This window comes from Opisthocomus hoazin, chromosome 1 (genome assembly GCF_030867145.1).
Source record: "Opisthocomus hoazin isolate bOpiHoa1 chromosome 1, bOpiHoa1.hap1, whole genome shotgun sequence".
Classification (NCBI taxonomy): Eukaryota; Metazoa; Chordata; class Aves; order Opisthocomiformes; family Opisthocomidae; genus Opisthocomus; species Opisthocomus hoazin.
The window spans coordinates 80,144,377-80,163,566 of NC_134414.1; the positions used below are offsets into that span (position 1 = coordinate 80,144,377).

Sequence of the window (19,190 nt, forward strand, 5' to 3'; positions counted from 1 at the left end):
GGATCGGCGTCTGCCCCTGCATGCCGTCCACTCACTTATCTACCCCCTGCCTCCTGAGGCAGAAAAACGTCTTGAGGAGCCTGCCTCGGTTTCTGAAAAAAAACTGAAGCACAGGAAGTTCCACCTGAACACGAGGAAGAGCTTCTTCACTCTGAGGGTGACGGAGCACTGGAACAGGCTGCCCAGGGAGGCTGTGGAGTCTCCTTCTCTGGAGATATTCGAGACCCGCCTGGACAAGGTCCTGTGCAGCCTGCTGTAGGTGACCCTGCTTCGGCACGGGGGTTGGACCAGATGATCCCCAGAGGTCCCTGCCAACCCCCACCGTTCTCTGACTCCGCGACTCTGCAAGGTGCCGAGGCGAACACGCGTGAATCCCACCAAGGGTGAGGGGCTGCACAAGCTAACGGGGAGGGGGAGCACTGGTGAATCCCGCGGCAGCTCTGCAAGCCGGAGAAACAGAGACTCTGTCGGGCACAGCAGGCAATTAGGTACCAATATGTACATAAAGTGTTTTGTTTTTTTAATTAATATATTTTAAATGCAGCTGCAGGACAGCCGTTGGCTATCCCCCGGTGCCCCCCCCCCCGCGGCAGCACGCCTCCCGCCCGCCCGAGGCCGCTCCGCCGGGCCAGAGCCACCTTCCCCTCCTCTTCCTCGCCTCCCCCGCCCCTCCTCCCCCCCGGCGTCACTCGACCCGGGCGGGCCCGCGACCCAGGTGCGGGCAGCGCGAGCCTCCCCGCAGAGCCGAGATGGAAGCGAAATCCTTCACCGGGGTAAGCGAAACGATTGACGAGAGGGAGCGACGGAGGGAGGGAGGAAGCCGGCCCCCCCCCCTCGGCGTGTCCGGGCCGCGCAGCCGCCGGGCGCGGGGGGGGCGGCGGGGCGGGGGGGCGCGGAGCGTCGCCCCGGCGGGACGGGCAGCTCCCGTCCGAACGTTTCCTGCAGTTCCCGCCGCGTTCGTTAGCTTCTGGGTCGTCGTCGGCGAGCGTTTTAATTACTGGCGTCATCATCAAGCATTCGCTAAAGGAGATCTCCCTCCCGGAACGGCCCGGGCGCGAACACGGGGAGCAGGGGGCGGTCAGCCCCGGCGGCGTGCGCGGGGTGGGCTCGGCTGCCTGGTGGGGGGGACGGAGACGCGGCCCTCCGTTGCGGGGCTCAGCTTCGGTAGGGGGTTGGACTGGGTGACCCACCGAGGTCCCTTCCAGCCCCTGCCGTTCTGTGACTCTGTGATTTAGCCGTGAGAGGCGGCAGCCAGCGGCTGTCAATCCGCTCCTCCGGGCAAGCCTCTGTTTCTTGATACCCGTAAATGTAAAATTTCCACTTACTGTGGTGATTGTAATTAAACTAAAGTAGATCCTTGCTGTTTTGAGAAGACAGGAAAGCTCTAAGGTAAAGAGGCTCCTAAATAATGCTACTTAGACAAACTTGACTTGCAGTTTTTTGGGGGGATAGGAAAGCTCTAAGATAGAGAGACTCCTAAATAATGTTATCTGGACTGCTCGGCCTTGGGAGGGCAGATGCACCAAGCTACAGAGATAGGGGAGCACCAAGAGGGCAACAAAACCAGAGCAAAACAACCTGGAAGGACACGGTATACGTGGTCTTAGAACAGAGTTTGCGCAGAAACAAAGGTCAGCCAGCGGACACTGTGATGAGGAGTATAAGCCTTCATCTTAAGACCCCCAAAGACCACCTGAGGACGCTAACAGACATGTGTGAAAGATATTAACATATGCTAATTAGTTATTGGAAAAGTTATGAATATGCTAAGCATTTCTTGGAAATATAATGAGTATGTATATTGTGATTGTGTTTAACCTGCAATGACGGGGTGTTTGGCGTGCATGCTTGGAGGAGAGATCCCCCGTGTGCCCGGCGCCGCAATAAAGAATACCTGCTTAATAGTCTTCTGACTATTGAGTCTTCAATTCCAGCTCTTCACGGCATCATTCTCCTGAAAGGATACCCCCGTGTCTCACACAGGAGGTGGCAGCTGGAGGCGGTGGGGTGAGCGTCTCAGGCTTTGCGCTGCGCGGGGGGATCGGGCCAAAATCCGCTCCAGGCGCTTTGGCGTGGGGCTTGATAGGCAGATGGCCATGGTGCTCCCGCTGGCTGCCACCCCCAGGCTCGGGGTGCTGTGGAGGAAGGGGTGGAGAAGAGGAGGAGGATGAGATGCCAGTCTCTCTCGTGATTGTATTTGCAGGACCGCGGTGTGGCTTGGTCTTGCTGTTTCTTTCCCCAGGCCCAGCGGGATGCTCCTTGTGAAGTGTCCCCGTCCTGCAGAGATGGGGACATTGATGGCAGCTTGCGCCGGGCTCAGAACCTGATGCCTGTGGGTTTCGGCCAGGTGACACTGAGGGGTCTGTTATACAGCCTGGCAAAGCCCATCACAGGGCTTGCTGCCACCATGGGCCGACACTGGGCTGTCTTGACTTGGCAGTAAACTGATGTAAGGGGCTCAGCATGGCAGAAAACCAGCTTTTTTCTGTAGCCGTGGGACTGTGCCCACGTTAGCCCAAGCCAGGCGGTGGGAGGACGGGGTGGCAGCAGGTAAACCTGCACCCTTGGATGTGTCCTGGGAGTGCTGTCAGCGCAAAGGAGCTTATGCCAGGCTGAGGTGCGGCTGGCCAGCGGGGCTCACGGGTCCCTGCTGCTCACCTCGGGGGGCTGCTTGCCTGCTCTGGGTGACGCGGGTGGCTTTGGGGAACAGAATAATTAGGCAGCCCCAAGGCTCTGGGAAGGGAGCTGCAGATCCCAAGGAAAAGAGGAGAAGCAGCGCTTATAGTTAGGTTTCTGATCAGCGTACAGGACCCGCGTAAGCGCTGCCATATGCTGGAGTGTTGCATCCTCACAGCTCCTGTCAGCTTCAGAGCTGGGGAAGGAGACAGGCTATCCAGTCTTTTGCAACTACTAAAGAGTAATGCAGCCCCTGTCCACGCTGGTGCTACATGGTACGTACACAGAGCAGAGCAGCCCGGGGTGAGCAGTGGTGTGCAGTCCGAGGAGGCACAAAACACAGCAAAAGGGGACAAGATCAGCTGCAGACATCTGTTGTCTGAGCAAGGGGTCTGCAGGAGGCAGAAGCTCAACACGTTGATTTGCAGAGCCAGAGGATAGATGAGTTGATCTGCCGAGATCTGAACATCTTTCCAAGAATAAGAGTACCAGATGTGGCATATAGAGACCACTTGGTCATGCGGGACAAAAAGTTCTGCACCTTTTTCTTTCTAAATAAATCCACGGGAGTTTTTCCACTCAACTTTGCACTAGACCCATCAAATATCTGATTTTTTTTAAATAAGGAGACCAAGGGAGCAAGAGAGGGTTTAAACCACTTCTTTCCTGCTTATGCAATGGCCTTGTGTGTATGGATCACCTCAGCAGTAGCTGCTCCTCACCCACAGGAAAGCCCCAGGTTACACTCTGGACACGTGCAGGCCGTATCTCTGGGCCAGGGGTGCCTGGGCATTTCTCTCAGCCAACAAGGTCTCGTTTTTATCTTAACTGGAGTGGTCGTACTTGGAGAGACCAATTCAAAGCCACACCAAAGGCACAGCAAGGCAGGCTGGATGAGTGATGCTGTGTGCATTGGCAGGTAGAAAAGCAGATTGTATCTGTTATGTGCTGTAGGGACATACAATTTAGGAATGCGATTCTGAAAGTTGCCTTTCAGATGACCCTATCTGACTGCCAAAACACCCCCAAAGTCTATTGCACCATGTTTAAGGAAATGTTCTTCATGTAAACAGTATGGCTCACTTGTAAATCCAGAAAAACCAACCACCTCCCAAGAGCAACCTGAAGAATACCCTGGGGAGAAGCAATCTCAGGAATGAATGTGCCGAGATGCAGCAAAAGGAACCAGGGACCAGTGAGGATGTTTGGCAGAGTACAAAACCTGCACAAATACATACCTGACTGCCATTGCTGTAGCAGACAAGAAGGAATCATTCACAGTGACAGCTTTTTTAAAAAGGATTAAAAAGGAAGGTGTATTAATATAGGCAATCACTGTACCATGATTGAAAAGAAAGTGTTCCACTACATAGCTGTGAAAAAATAGCTAAAGCCTTGAAAACAGTGAGAAGAAGGAAGGCTTTACACCACTTCAACTTCAGGAATATCCTGGGGAAAAAAAATGGCACGGAGAGCTTGTCTTCATGTTCTGCATCATCCAGGAGAATATAAAATGGAGAATGAACAGGAGAACTCTAGTAGGCCCTGGTAATGACCGTGATTCCTTAGCTGGGTTTCATCCACTGGCATTCCTGCATGACCATTGCAAATTCTGCAGAAGATCCCAGAGAGGCTTGTATCCAAGAAGAACGGTTCCAGGGTAGTTTTCAGGAAGGTCTGACCAAACTGAAGTACTTGAGATCATGGGTTCAGTAGGGGTGATAAGAACAGACTTCAAGAGATTTTCTCAAAATAGGGAATAAGAAGATGAAAGTTTTCCTCGACCCCAGAAGCCAGCGTGACCTGAAAATCCAAGATCCTGACGTCTTTGTCGAGGCTTTTCATAGAGGTATTGTTGTGGCAGCTGAATTGATGCTTCGAGGTCAGTGTTCTCCAGGGACCTGAGGATTGCAGCCCCAGCCCCTGTCCTGACCCTCCTGTCGATCCCACTGCCATGCTTCTGGGGCTGCAGAGGGTCAGGGAACAGACGTTGCTTTGTACTGGAGGTAGGTTACTCCTCATGATGTTGCAATAGCCAATGCAGGTAGTCATTTCTCGATACCAGTGAAGATGCACATATGTGTGTTGGCTCTATTTTTTTATTTCAGTTAGTCAATTTACAAGCTTGAAGCTGGAACCCTCCCTTGGCATTGTGCTGGGAGGCAGCGTTATCAAAAGCCGTGAATGTTGTGGCCGAGAAGCTCTTGACACTTTGCTGCAACTGGTTGAGGGAAGGGTTGATGTTTTATAGCATATATAAACCCGTTCTGCACAGGTGCAATGGCATTAATTCAACCACAGTATATGCAGTGGTTTATTCTTTTTCTCTTCTTTTTCTCTTCTTTTTCTCTTCTTTTTCCTTCCTAGAACACCCTATGAAGTCCTGGAGCAGGCACTAATGGAAGGCCCTTTGCAAACCTCCATTCACTTGTGCCATGAAAATGGTCAATGGATGTCACGATTACCAGAGCAGCTCTGGGATGTTCCCCTCTATAACTTAGCTCTTCCAGGTAAAGATTAACTTTTGTTCTCCACTGTTTTGTTAGCATGTCATTTAAGCATTGGAACATCCTGTTTGTCCTATTTCAGGATGGCTACGTTTATTATTTGGGTCAGTGTGTGGGAGAAGGCCTTGGAGGAGGGCTTGTGTGACCTGTGTGTGCATATGAATACTTACAGTCTGTAATCTTTGGGGTTTCTTGGAGGGGATGGAGAAAAAAGGATTTTTTTTCTTTTTTTTCTTTTTTCTGTTTTTGAGGGAAGGAAAGAAAGAGGAACTTTTTCGCGGTCCCTGTGCATCATCTTGTCAGATCAGTGTTAATAATCTGAGCATTTGCTTACCTGGGCAATAGTGAGATTTCCCTAATTCGTTCTTGCCCCTTCCTACTTAACAAACCGATTCCAAAAGGAGAGAAATAACATTTTACCCTATTACTTGCTTCTTTGTACTGTTCAAAAGAGGCTGTGAAAGTATGAACAAAAGAGGATGGAGAGTTTTAATTAACATAGGTTTTTATTAATGTAGAGTGTGACTTTTCTGCATAACCCTGCTTACAGAAACTGAATTTATCCTATTATGGGCAAATACAGCTGCGCTATAGCTGGTGTCCTCATTAGTGCTAGATTCAGACCTGTGTATCATTAACCTTTCTTTGGTCATATTGCTTCTCTCTGCTGCCTCGAATAGATGATTTTTTTTTTTTCTGTCCAAAGAACCTTTTTTTTTTCCCCTCACATGGGGAGGCACTGGATGACTGTTAGCTCGTGAGTGATTCCCTTTGCCTCCACAATGAAAACAGCACTAAAGAAAAGGCTAGCTCATGTTTTCTCTCACACCTGTAGATGTGACAGGTAGTTTGGATGGAAAGCAGCACAGCATGTAGATAAACGTTTTACGTAGACTACAGAATCATAGGTTAACTTTAGCAAAGACTTCTATTTAGAGACAGTAGGAAAAATCAAGTCTTGTCTTCAGTGGGTGGAGCCCTGGGAGGGCCCAAGAACTGCGGTGGAATTTTTTTTTCTGCCCTTCATGAACAAATGAATGTGGAATTTTGATTAAAATCGAAACCCAGAAGCTTATTTTGTGGTGGCTTCTTGTATATGTAATTAAAATTGGTGTTAACTTCAAAACAAGTGCACCTCTGTTTTGGATAAAGCCTGTATAAGAGCACTCCAGGACAGATGTTATAAAAAAAATTCTAGATTTCTTATTTAACCATCAAGAGAAGAAAATAAGTATCTATTTTATGACAGGAGAAAGAAGGTAATATTCTCCTCTTTTTTTTTTCCTCTTTTTTTTTTCCTTTTTTTGTTCTTCTTGCAAAAATCCTTCCAAAAGTCAGTAGCATGCTCAGTGGTTTTTTTTTTGGTGGAAAAGGAACGATGTTGTTTCTAAAAAGCTTTCACAGTGGTGTTTCCTGAACATTGTAGAAAGCTGAGAACCTGCTGATGCGTGCCTTTGACTTCCTGGCTCCTCTCCTGAGGGTGACCTTGTTATTCTTGTGAATGTTTGTTGTCCTTGTGAATATGCCTGCATGGAGAACAGGCACAAAGAAAAGAATAGTTGAAGACAAGCCCATTTCAGCAAGTACTGGAGGACTTTTACAGAGCATTGCAGGCTATTAGCTTGGAAGATTTTGGTGGCTATCCAGCTGACCTACAAAACCGGTGTGGGCCGGGTCAGAACAAAAGCAGATCAAGACCAACCAGCTCAAGACAGCTCTGGCAGGTTCTCAGAGGGAGCAACGACTAGGGGAAGCCTGGTTTGGAAGCGCAAGCTTATCTCGGATAGAGAAGACAACAAGGCATGCAAGAAACGTGAGAGTGTGCATTCTGAAAGCATGACGAGGAGACAGAAGCAAGTCTTCATAATTAGTGTTGTGTTTGCACCAGGTTCAGCACAGTGCTGCCAGGGAGACGTTGATTCAAGCTCTGAAGCTACCTGGTTTGGTGCTAGGTCACTGTCTTTGCATCATATTCGTTGTGTCATGGAAATGCCCATCTTCCTTTATTACTGTAACTCACTGGCAACACAAGAAGACTGCGAAATGATAGGTTACTGTCCATTTGCTGATTGGCATCAGTAGATGCAACACCCATCAATGGAATCCTGTTCACTTCTCTCAGACTTGGATTTGGTCCATGAGTATTTAATGGTTTGACTTACATCTTGTAAGACAACTTCTTTGATTGCATGCCCTCATTATCGATCTTCTGTCTGCGATAAGCTTGATTTGGGTGTTCAAAGCAGGAAAATAGACAGAAACCAGATTTTAAAAGGTGAAAAAATGGAGTGTGGTATTAAACTACAATTGACAGTTTGAAAGAATTTTCTTTATTTCAAATACAATCTTGTCCTTTTTCTTTGGCTACTAGAAATACTGCCATTGGCACCAGTAAGACTGACCATTGAAGAAGGCAATTCCTAGCACCAGTGAACAATTTGTTTGACAGAAGAGTTAAAAACCAAAATCATATGCAAATTCCTATCAAATTCCTATTCAAGATCCCAGCAAGTCACTTCACTGAGTTGTCAGCTTTTCTTATTGAGGCTTTACAAAATTAGAAGAAATAATGGAACAGAAAAAGATAGCAAAATTGCTGGCTGGCTGTCCTGAAGAAATTGTGAGCTGCAATAGAATTTCATCTAAATGTGGTACAAGAGATATGTCAGATATAAGACTTTGAAGAAGTCAAGTTTTGTGCAGACTGCCTGCCCCTGTGTAACTCCTTGTGCTGGAAAGAGTCAGGTAATTTTTTGAAGTTCGTGAAAGATGGGTCTTGTCCATCTATCACATGTAAACTTAGACTTGCATTTGTCTCAAACCTTCAAGCACCTATCTCATGGTTTTTTTTGTAGGGAATATGGGTATTTAGTTCAGGAGGGCATTTTTACCAGGTATTTAAGATATAAATGCTTAAAGTGCCAAGTTAGGAGCTGGTCCAGTCAAAGGTGGGAGAAGATGAATTTCTGCTTTCAGTCGTATTTTCCTGTGCAGAGTTGATGGGATTGGAGTATGAAATCTTGTGCTTGGACAACTCTGAAAACAGGACAAATGCTGAATAAATTAATCCTTCAGCTATTTATTCCCTGAAAAAAGTGAGTTTTCACATTAAGATAATTATTTCAGTGGAAGATGCTAGTTGAAACAGGCCATTTCATTGCTGTTTGCCTCAAACCACGACAAAGTGTAGTTTAGTTGGGAACTGCTTTATTGAAAAGTCTCGATGCCTTCATGAGGATTTCATGCTAAGCTTCTTAATGTCAGGTGGGCAACCTCTGTATAGGAGCACACCTTTTTGCAATAAGTACATAGGCTGCCAGGCAATATTGGTGTCTGATTTGTAAATGGTGGCATGTCAGGTGTGTGCGCATAACGTAACCATGCATTGTGGTGCTTGAGTAGTTAAGCAATGACATTTTCTGTACATTTATGTTTGTGTTCTACAGGGAGTCATGACACTATGACCTACTGCTTGGACAAAAGCTCTGCTGTTAGTGGCAATGATTCCAAGCTGGTGAAGTTTTTAAACAAATGTATGCCCTGCATTGTGCACCCCATTATCATGAAGTGGTCTACAACACAGGTAACTGTTGTTTAGCATTCTTGTCATGCCTGGGCAAAGTTGAAGCTTGTGCTGCAGTGTTGAGAATGGTCACGCTCTCCCATGCGCAATTAAAGGATAGCCTGCTGCCCAGAAATGTGTGCTCTTGTGAGATACTGTGCTTGTGTGTCATGGTTTAACACCAGCTGGCAATGAAGCACCAGACTGTCACTCGCTTGCTCCCCCCTGGTGGGATGGGGGAGAGAATCAGAAGGGTAAAAGTGGGAAAACTCGTGAGTTGAGATACAGACATTTTAACAGGTAAAGCAAAAGCTGTGTGTGCAAGCAAGGCAAAACAAGGAATTCATTCACTACTTCCCATTGACGGGCAGGTGTTCAGCCATCTCCAGGAAAGCAGGGCTCCATCACACATAACAGTTATTGGGAAGACAAAGGCCGTCACTCCGAACGTCCCCTACTTTCCTTCTTCTTTCCCCCATCATATGGTACGGAATATCCCTTTCGTCAGCTGGGGTCAGCTGTCTCAGCTGTGTCCCCTCCCAACTTCTAGTGCACCCCTATGCTACTCGCTGGTGGGGTCATGTGAGAAGCAGAAAAAGCCTTGACTCTGTAAGCGCTGCTCAGCGATAACAAAAACATCCCTGTGTTATCAAAACTCTTTTGAGCACAAATCCAAAACATAGCCTCATACTAGCTACTATGAAGAAAATTAACTCTACCCCATCCAAAACCAGCACATTGGTGTATGAGATAGGTGCCACATATACCAGATCTTCTTTTGTGAGGAAAAAGCATGTAGGTGAGGCAGGGATGATACATGGACAAACATGTTGCTTAAAGCTGACCACTTCGTACTAGAAACTCATCTTCTTTTTCACATGTTTATTGTTGTTATAAATAACTGTCATGGTTTAGCCCCAGACAACAACAAAGAACCATGCGGTCGCTCTCTCACTCCTCCCCCCATCCCCGGTGGCATGGGGAGGAGAATCAGAAGGAAAAGGCAAAACTCGTGGGCTGTGATAGAAGCAGTTTAACAAAATCGCAGAGGGAGAAGAAAATAACAACAAGAATACTGATAAAAAGAATATACAGCATGCAATGCTCTCACCACCCAATGCTCAGCTTGCTCCTGAATAGCAATCCCCTTCCTTCAGCCAGCTCCCCACTTAAATGCCAAGCAGGACTTCACATGGTATAGAATATCACATTTTATTGCCTGGTTTGGGTCAGCCCACCTGGCTTCTTGTGCAAATTAACCCTATCCCAGCCGAACCCAGGACAAGAACATTTAATATTATTATAATCAAAAGTGCTTTTCCTCTTGCATTTTGTTCAGAAGGTAATGCTTGTTATTTCTACTGTCACTGTTGGCTGGGATGGCCGTTGTTTTCCCCATCTATGTTGTGTAAGAATTTCACCCAGCAGCAGAGACAAAAATCTTGTTGAAGGGAATTTTTTTTCCATAAAGATTAAGAGAATGAAGGTGTGGTCCCTCATGCAAGGTTTAGTTAATTTTTCAAAATGTCTAAATATTAAGCTAGTAGTTGTGTCTTTGTTCCTCACAAATGTATGTTAAGGACAAAATTTGAGATCATGATTTAAGCTAGAGCTTTTGAAGATTTTTCTAAAGAACAGGCTTTTCTGGCATCAAAGAGGTACCAAAAGACTTTTCACTTTTGTTCTTATTGAAGGACTGGTTTGTTATTAGGGGATTAAAACTGAATAATTGATAAATGACAATATTATGCCTAGGTTTCTTCTGTTGTGTTTGAGCAGGCATGGCAAACTGGAGCGTTAGACACAATCAGATACCAAATATGTAATGGCAGTGACAAGTTGATGCGGAAAGGCACTTGCTTAGCACAGGGTGTCGTGTTGAGCTGCTTTGTGCTTTGGGACTTCAGCCAATGAAAGGTATTGCTGTCTCCTAAGTTGTGGGTTGCTGGCCACTGAAGTGACCCCGTTGGTGACAAACAAGCTCCTTACATCATCATAGTTATTTTCTGGTCTGAACCCAGCGTTCTGAGTGGGGAGTGGCCCGGCGCCGAAGGGAAGGAGGCATGGCTGCAATCCTGCTCCTCCTCAGCTCTGCTGTGCTCGAGTTATCTTTGTGAGGAGGTGACTCTCCACACACTGGTTTCCAGAGCAGAGCTCAAGCAGCCCTCGTGATGGTAGGGCCCACAGGTTCCTGGGTGGCCCAGTGCTGGAGGAGTTGGTGCCTGGCTGTTACAGGTGTCAGTCTAGAGACCCATGTTATAGCAGCCTTCCAGTACCTGAAGGGGGCCTACAGGAAGGATGGAGAGGGACTTTTTACAAGGGTTTAGATTAGGTATGAGGAAGAAATTCTTCACCATGAGGGTGGTGAGACACTGGAACAGGTTGCCCAGAGAAGCTGTGGCTGCCCCCTCCCTGGCAGTGTTCAAGGTCAGGTTGGATGGAGCTCTGAGCAACCTGGTCTAGTGGAAGGTGGCCCTGCCCATGGCAGGGAGGTTGGAACCAGATGATCTTTAAGGTCCCTTCCAACCCAAACCATTCTATGAGTCTATGAGTCTATGATTCTATGATTCTATCTTTCCTGTGCAATGGCTGATGGCAGCTGTGTAAATTCCTGCCCTATATGTCTGGTGTGAGATTCCAGCACTGAGCAGCATCGCTTCCCAAGGCTTCCTCTTAGGTTTTACCCTTGGGGACAATGTTCATGCTGTCTATCCCGAAAAAGAACACTAGCCAGTACTTTTTTCTGGTTTTGTTTTTCCTTTTGTTGGGGATGAGTGAGCTCCACAGAGACAGCCCTGATAAAGTCCTTGATCTAGTAAAATAAATACAGCGTTTCTAAGGTGATGATCCTGCAGCTTTAGTTCATATGAATAGTCCTGTGAAGAGCAATTGTGTATTTACGAACAGGTTAATGGATCTTTAATTTTCAGAACGCAACAAGGGCAGGGGTCTGAAACTAACCTAATCCGTGCCTGCAGTCTATGCCGTAGGGAAATCATCATCGCTCCCGTCAGAGAGTAAAATACTTCAAACTTGCAAGTTGGTGCTGTATAGTGCCATTTTAAAGATGAAAGACCTGTGAAAAATGTCGTAGGGCTAAATTTGTACACCTCTTTTGGCTTTCTAAATGAAAGAAGCAAATCCCTTCCAAGCTCTGAGGACCTTTGTCTTCTGCTTCACCTTTCAGGTGCTGACTGTGACAGAGCAACTTGAGGCCGGAGTTAGATATCTGGATTTCAGGATTGCCCACAAGGCTAATGATCCATCTGTGAACTTGTACTTCGTGCATATGGTTTACACAACTGTTACTGTACAGGTACTGTCCTTACCTTTGGGATGGCTATAAAAATGGTGCTGTTTCTTTTATTTAAGAGCCATCATAATCTGAAAATGCTGGTTTTCTGAGTAGGTTATTTGTTTTCCTACTGTGAGGTCTTCAACCTAGAGAAAATCAGCGGGGCTGGAAGTTAGTTTCAGCAGCTGCAAGTGAGACTGCAGCATCAATCCATTCCTCATCCTCAAACCAGAGCTGCTGTGCCTTGCTCTCCACTGCCTATCCCCTACCAAGTGCCCAATGTTTCTGGAGTTTTTCTTGTGTTGTCCCAGGATGCTACCTAGGGCAATCCCGTTTCCCCGTTAAGGAGAGAAGGTACTAAAAGCCTAATAAAATCATAGAAACCTGATTTGTTTTTTTTTTGAGGAAAAAGTATTTCACTGAAAGACAGAGAAACTTAAGTCTGGATCCCATGATCAAATTACTGTCAGCTACTATGAAGAAACTACTGTAAGTTGCTCTTTGCATGCAGTCTGTCACTACGGACTAGTTTACGTCTTGTTTCCGTTTGCTGGGACCTGTACAGGCAGGCACAGCCAGCTAATGCAGCTTTTCATTTGTAGACTAACTGGCTAAACTTCAGTTTCCTGCTCATGAGTCTGAACCCTTCACGCCTTGAGATTTCATGGTGACTGGCATGCTCATGTAAACCATTAGATGTAGTGTCTGCCTCTGCCTATCCTGCTAATTACACACAGTCTTCAAGAAGTTGTCATTGCCCGTAAGAAATGTGGAAAAGAGGTCCTGTCATGTTTAAGCAAGCACAGAGCTGCTCCCTGGTTTTGAGTTTGCCACTAACACATTGTTTGTCCTTAAAGAAGCTTGGGAAGATGGGTTTACTGCTAACCTGCCTCTAGGCAGTAGGAGATTCTTGGATATTATCAAAACACAAAGCTGTGAAGTGTAGCGTGCTGGGTCCACATCCAGACCAAACCAGCACAGACCTGCAGAAGGTCGGTTTTCCTGGGGTGCATGTCTCTGTAACACCTCGTGGGCTGTCAGATGGCCGTCCTCCAGAAACCTACGCTGATTGTTACTACTGTGATTGTGAGTCTTCCTTACCGTCAGTGCCCTGGTGGTTTTATGTCTTTTTTGTTCTGCATAGCATAGACGACTTTCTAAATTGCTGTGACTCTCTCTTGTAGGATATTCTGTGGGAAGTGTTAAGGTGGTTGGAAACTCATCCTCAGGAAGTTGTTATCTTAGCCTGCAGGAATTTTGATGGATTAACCAAGAAACTTCACTGTAATCTTATTGCCTGTATAAAAGAGATTTTTCAGTGTAAACTGTGTCCCAGAAATGTAAGTATGAGATCTTGTTTTTCCTCATTTTTTTAGGAATGATATATTACAGTGAGATCTTTGATTCCAGATTTTTAGATATATTCTGCTTTCTCTATATATCTAACCTAGGAAAAGTAACATTTGCTGCATCAGAGATAGGTCTTTGTCTAATAAAATTGAGGACATAAAGCAAACCTACATCTCAGTGTGGAGGAGGGAATTAAATTTGACTGTCATGTCTGTTGAGCTGTGGGACAACAGTAGGGACACAGCTGCCATCCACTGTCCTGTCTGAGTTTTGTCAAAAAAAAAAAAAAAAATTAAAAATGGTGCGTGTGTGTGTGTTATAAATATAGTCTTTACTACTTTTATAGAATTTAAAGAATCCATTTTCTGCCTTTTCACAGCAGTAATTATAAATGAATTTTGATGCTATTTATAATAGTTCAGGTTGGAAGTGAGGAAGTGACCTCCAGAGGTCATCTGGTCCAACCCCACCATGTAAAGCAGGACCCATCCGTTCTTTAATATCTCCAAGGATGGAGATTCTGCAACCTTTCTAGGCAGCTTGGTCCAGTGTTTGACCACTCTCACGGTAAACATGTTTACTTTCTGTCTATCTGATCAGAATTTTATCTTGCTGTAACTTGTGTCTGCTGACTTTCATCCCTTTTTGCTACGCATCTCGGAGGACTGTCTGCCTCTGTCTTCGATATCTGTGCCCATTAGGTGTTTGCAAACAGCAGTAAGACCTGTCCATAGTCTTCTCTCCTTCATGCTGAACAGACCCAGGTATCTCAGCCTGTCCTTGCATGTCATGCTCCAGCCTCTGCTCACTCTTGTTGCATGCTGCTGGACTCACTCCAGCATATCAATGACTTTTTTTGGTACTGGGGAAGCCCCAGCTGGACACAGTACTTGAGATGCAGCCCCACAAGTGCTGAATAGGTGGGAAGAACCCCCTCTCTTGACCTGCTCTCCATGCCTTTACTCATACAGCCCAGTTTGCAGATGACCTTTGCTGCATGGGCACGTTGCTGGCTCATGTTCAGCTTGGTGTCCGCTAGGACCTCCAGGTCTTTTTCTGCAAAGCAGCTTTCTACCCATCTGCGCCCAGTCTATCCTGGTGCATAGGGATAGTGCATCCAGGTGCAGGACTTTGCATTTGCCTTTGTTGAGCTTCATGAGGTTTCTGGAACCCATGTCTCCAGCCTGTCGAGGTCCCTCTGAAGAGCATCTCTGCCCTCAGTGCATTTCGGGTGACTCTGACTTTCTTTCCGGGACGTGAGCTGGAGCTGACCTTCCAACAGCCTAATAAGCTTTCAGTCACCCTAACCTCCAGAGAAGCCTTAATTTAAATAATCAGAAGTTATGTGATTGCTAAATTTTAGAAGCTGGGCTTTTTAGCTTCCTCTTTTTTACAAAGTGTGGGAGCTTTTAGCAGTTAAACAATTAACATTTCAAAGATGCACAGGAGCAGAGGGTTTTCTCTGGAGATGTGAGGGGTACAGGATAATGATGACCTTGTTTGTGATTCGAATTCAGCCTTTGAAGCTGGTGTATCAGTAACGGGTGAGTATTACCATTTCAAAGCATCTTGTACAGCAGAGTTAAAATAGAACAATTCTCAGCAAAACTAGGGGATTCTGAATATTCAGGCCACAGCTGAATAACTGAAGGCCTGAGTGACACTGTTCTATTGTTTCCCCACGTAACTTGAGTGTGCAAGTCATGGATGAGCAGAGCAATACTGGAGAAGACGGACAAATTTGCTTTCAGACACATGCCTAGCGCTTAAAAAAAGTTATTAACTGCAAAAGGGGCACGCTGCTGCTGATAGTTTGTTGAATGAATGGTTTGAGATCACCTGACTGAAGAAAGAACAAAGTTTCTAAGTGGTGTCTTAGCAGAGGGAGGAAGGGGACTGGAGAAAAGAGAAGCCAAGTACTTCCCTTGAGCAGGAAGACTTCACTTGTAAGGGGTCTGTGACCACCACGATGGATCTCACGATTTTTGCAAGTGATACCATTGCAGGTTAGACAGCTGTAAGGTTTTTCAGGATCACAGGCTTGGATTGAACATCAAATGACCAAGTGCTTGCTCGCTTATTTTGAAATAATCTGTTATCTGCTGTCTTTCAAGACTGCAGCTCTGGTGTTGTACAAAAGTAAATGTTAAAGTATTTATGAAGCAACTGCTCTAACTAGAGGTCTGTATGTAGTACTGGCACAGGCCACAGCGTGACAACATTACATTGCATTTAAAATTTTAATTGCCTTAACTATTCAAGGTGTCTTCCTTTGATCTGTATTTCTAGGGTTTAAAAATCCCTTGTTAGCCATCTACACTTTATCCTCTGCTTTGTTTGCAAAATAAGCACCTGTGCTCATGTACATATTTCTGCTAGGGTTTTTTTTTTGGCTCTTGTATCACTTTTTTTTTTTGTAAGAAAAAAGGTTTCAGCTTTAGAAAGGCAGCTGGAGTAAAGCAAAGGCTTCTGTCAAACAGATTTTTGTAGTTATGAGTAGCTTGTGTTTTAATTTTACAGCATTTTCTGACCTAATTGGGGCTTGCACTCTGTCTTTCTGGGATGAAGCAAGAGGAATTCCCATGTTCATTCAGCCCTTGGATCTCTTCAAAGATTTACCTAAAAAAATTTCAACTACCTTTGGCTTTTATGTTAATTAATAAGTTAATTGGAACATGAAAAAGCCACCATTTCCTTTTCACAAGCAAGTCACGCTTTTAACCACCAAAGCTCTTAAAAAAACAATGCCTGTATTAAATATGTTGGTTTTGCAAATAAAACTAGTCAGAGGGCTTCTTTTGAGGACTGGAAAATGTTATTTCATATTGAAACACTTGAATTTAACAGACCTGTTTCAGCCTGCCTGTCTTTTAGAAGGTTTCTGACGCAAGTCTTCCATTCTCTCAATTCAAAACATCTGGGGCACCCCTATTTCAGAAACTTTGCACTTAGAGAAATCAGAATTAAAATATCTCTTGAAAAACTCCCATTTAGTCTTGCCGGGTCTTGAACAGTTCAATTTTCATTAGTTTCTGTGGCAACAAATATGGATCGATGTGAGGCATTTGCCAAAATCATTCCTGCTTCTCTGCGTCTGTAAGCCTATAGCTGGGCGTTGGGCTTTGCCCCCCTCCTTCCTCGCTCTGCTGAACGGGCTGACCGGCCTCTCCCAGCAAATTCTCAGCAGTGATATGTGCACGAGGGCTGATGCGGAGACAGTTTCTTGTTGCACAGGCGTAAGACCTTGAGTGACGTACTTCATCATAGCCGAATTGTTTGAGGAAAGGAGGAATCGGCTGAATTTCACAGGCTCCTATTGCCCCCGCAGCTTGCAGCCCAGCCAACGACCTGTTTGGCTGTATATTTAACAGCGTTGTTTAAACTGAACCCGTGCCTCTCTGACAAGGCAGCTTCCCATGTCCGTATTTGAACTTTGGGAACACTGCTGCGTTGCTGACTTCAACCTGGGCATGCTTTCTCTTAGGTGCTGCCGACGCTGAGGGCCATGTGGCAGCGTGGCCATCAGGTGATTGTCTCCTACGAAGAGGACGTGGAAGTGGAGGAGCACTGCGAGCTGTGGCCCGCGATCCCATACTGGTGGGGAAACAAAACGGCCACCCGCGCTCTTATCCAGTACTTGGAGCGCATGAAGCGGATGGGCCGCCCAGGTAGGCGCAGGGAGTCGCTCGGGGCAAGCAAGGGGCGCGTAGAGCCGTGCGAAACAGACGGGAATCTGGGCGATGATAGCGTGACGGGATGAAACCACCCTGTGCGTGCTGAGCACTCTGCTCACCCGCGGGCGAGCACAGTGTCCATCTTTGTTGGTGCAAGTATGTCCATCATAGTCGGCTGCTTCACTTGTGTGATCCCATGGAGAAAAAGCCCGGCCATCACGGGGCAAGGCTAGGCATTCGGAAGCAACCCTTATAGAAGCAAACATGACTCACAAAGGAGGACGAGCTAGTGGAGAACCTTTAGTCTGCAACGAATAATTTAGATAAATTTAGCTACATGGAATGGTTCAGTAACCGAGCTTGGGGCCGTAACTATCTACTACGGCATGCAGCTGCAACAAGGGGAGACAGTCTGCTGGAACAGTTCTAGGGAAAGGTTGTAAAGGTAGTATTTTAGTGATTCCCAGATGGGTGAGAACCGGAGTTAATGCAATGCTGAGCAGTTTCTGTTCTCAAAGGAATATTTAATGTGTCGCCTTCTGATTTTTGTTTCAGAACAATTCTTTGTAGCGGGGATTAACCTTACTGAAAATTTAAGGTATATTCTCATGCATCCATTTGGATCACTGAAGAAAATGACACTCCAGAGTCTTCCATGCTTGAAAATCTGGATAAAGCAGCAGTATCCAGGACCAAAACAAGAATGTATTAACATCATTGCTGGAGACTTCGTAGGAAACGGTGATTTTGTCAAAGATGTGATAGAACTTAACACAAAAATTAATCCTCCATTACACTGTCAAAGTAAAGGGGCTGGAACAAATAGCATTTCATTCTTGGCTTCTTAAGCTGTGAAAAGCTGAAAAGGCTTTGTCTGCATTTAATGTGTCCTGACTTAAACATCCTGGATCCCATAAAGGTCCAGTTAACTTCAACCAGGGATGTTTTAAAGACTCAGTAAGAGAAGTGCTCTCACCATCATCGGGGTTTCAAGGCCTTTTCACTAAAAAGAGAGCAGGCAGACCTTGCTGAAGTCTCTAGAGAACTGTGGTATAGGTATAATTTACTCAGGTACTCAGATTCTGTAGCAATTGGCAATACTGAAAGTCCCAGGAACTTAATCCTATTTTATTTTACATATGAGCAAGGAGAAATATGTCAGTAGCTGCATGAATTATTTTGTGATTTTATCTTTCTTGTAAATATAGTCTGCACTACTTGCAACCACAATTCTCAGCATTTTATATCACTGTGAAACTGACTTGTCTGTTTTCATGGTTTGTGTTAAATATACATAAGGAACATTTTAAAAATATTTTTGTTGTATCAAAGGTACTGTACTGACAATCCTATTTGACATGGTTTTTACATACACTGTATTAACATTAGAGATCTAGAAGCAGCTGTACTGTTGTGCGCTGAGTGCCGGTTGTGAGCCACTTTACCAACAGGGCAGTCACAAAAGCCTTTATCATTTGTAAGAGGTGTGTGTATTTGAGCACCTACTCTTTTTATCGCTCATGCCAGTTCTGCAGTGATAAAGATAGCAAAACTAGGCCCCCAGACAGTTTTATCTGTGGTAATGCAATATGTTTTATTAGATGTTGCCAGAATATGCCTTAAATTGAAAATAAACACATGTGAAACAAATTCCTTATCTAAACTCAGACTGCTCTAAAAATAGACTCTTGGCTTCTGTCATGCTCATTTGGGGTTTCACAACTGGTCTTTTATTTACCTATTTTAGTAGCTCTAGTTATTTTTTCTCTCAGGTATTTTTTGGTTATGTAAAAACTAAAGATTTTATGTTATTTGCCATTGCATATTAACCCTATTTTTTTAAATGAACTGCGCAATAACAGATGATCATGAAGGTAAGAGAAATGGCAGGACTAAAACAGGCATTGTATGAAGTTCTCTATGCAGTTTCATCAATATACCTCACTTTTTGGATGCACTTTATATGCAAAAGCAGAGTTCAAATGTCTCGCAAGATGTTCATGTTTGCAGTAGGTATTTGCAGAAGGCTGAAATCAACTGCTACTTGACATCAGACCAAACTCACCCCACACTTCTCAGCACAAAAGGCTAACAAGCTACCTCTTCATGCAATCTCCTGCAGCTGC

At 45.2% G+C, this 19,190-nt stretch overlaps 1 protein-coding gene across 2 annotated transcripts; it reads left to right on the forward strand.

Annotated features, from left to right (window-relative positions):
* Nucleotides 1–245: 245 nt before the first annotated feature.
* On the forward strand, nt 246–18,618 carry PLCXD1 (phosphatidylinositol specific phospholipase C X domain containing 1). Of its 2 annotated transcripts, none has more exons than XM_075427502.1 (7): nt 246–488; nt 5,044–5,186; nt 8,630–8,766; nt 11,933–12,061; nt 13,225–13,380; nt 16,875–17,058; nt 17,620–18,618. In XM_075427502.1, the coding sequence occupies exons 2-7, from the start codon at nt 5,075–5,077 to the stop codon at nt 17,910–17,912; spliced, it is 1,011 nt and encodes a 336-aa protein (XP_075283617.1). In that variant the 5' UTR covers nt 246–488; nt 5,044–5,074; the 3' UTR covers nt 17,913–18,618. The 2 variants fall into 2 exon arrangements, with proteins under 2 accessions (XP_075283617.1, XP_075283610.1); XM_075427495.1 differs by lacking the exon at nt 246–488 and adding an exon at nt 702–773.
* Nucleotides 18,619–19,190: the final 572 nt, after the last annotated feature.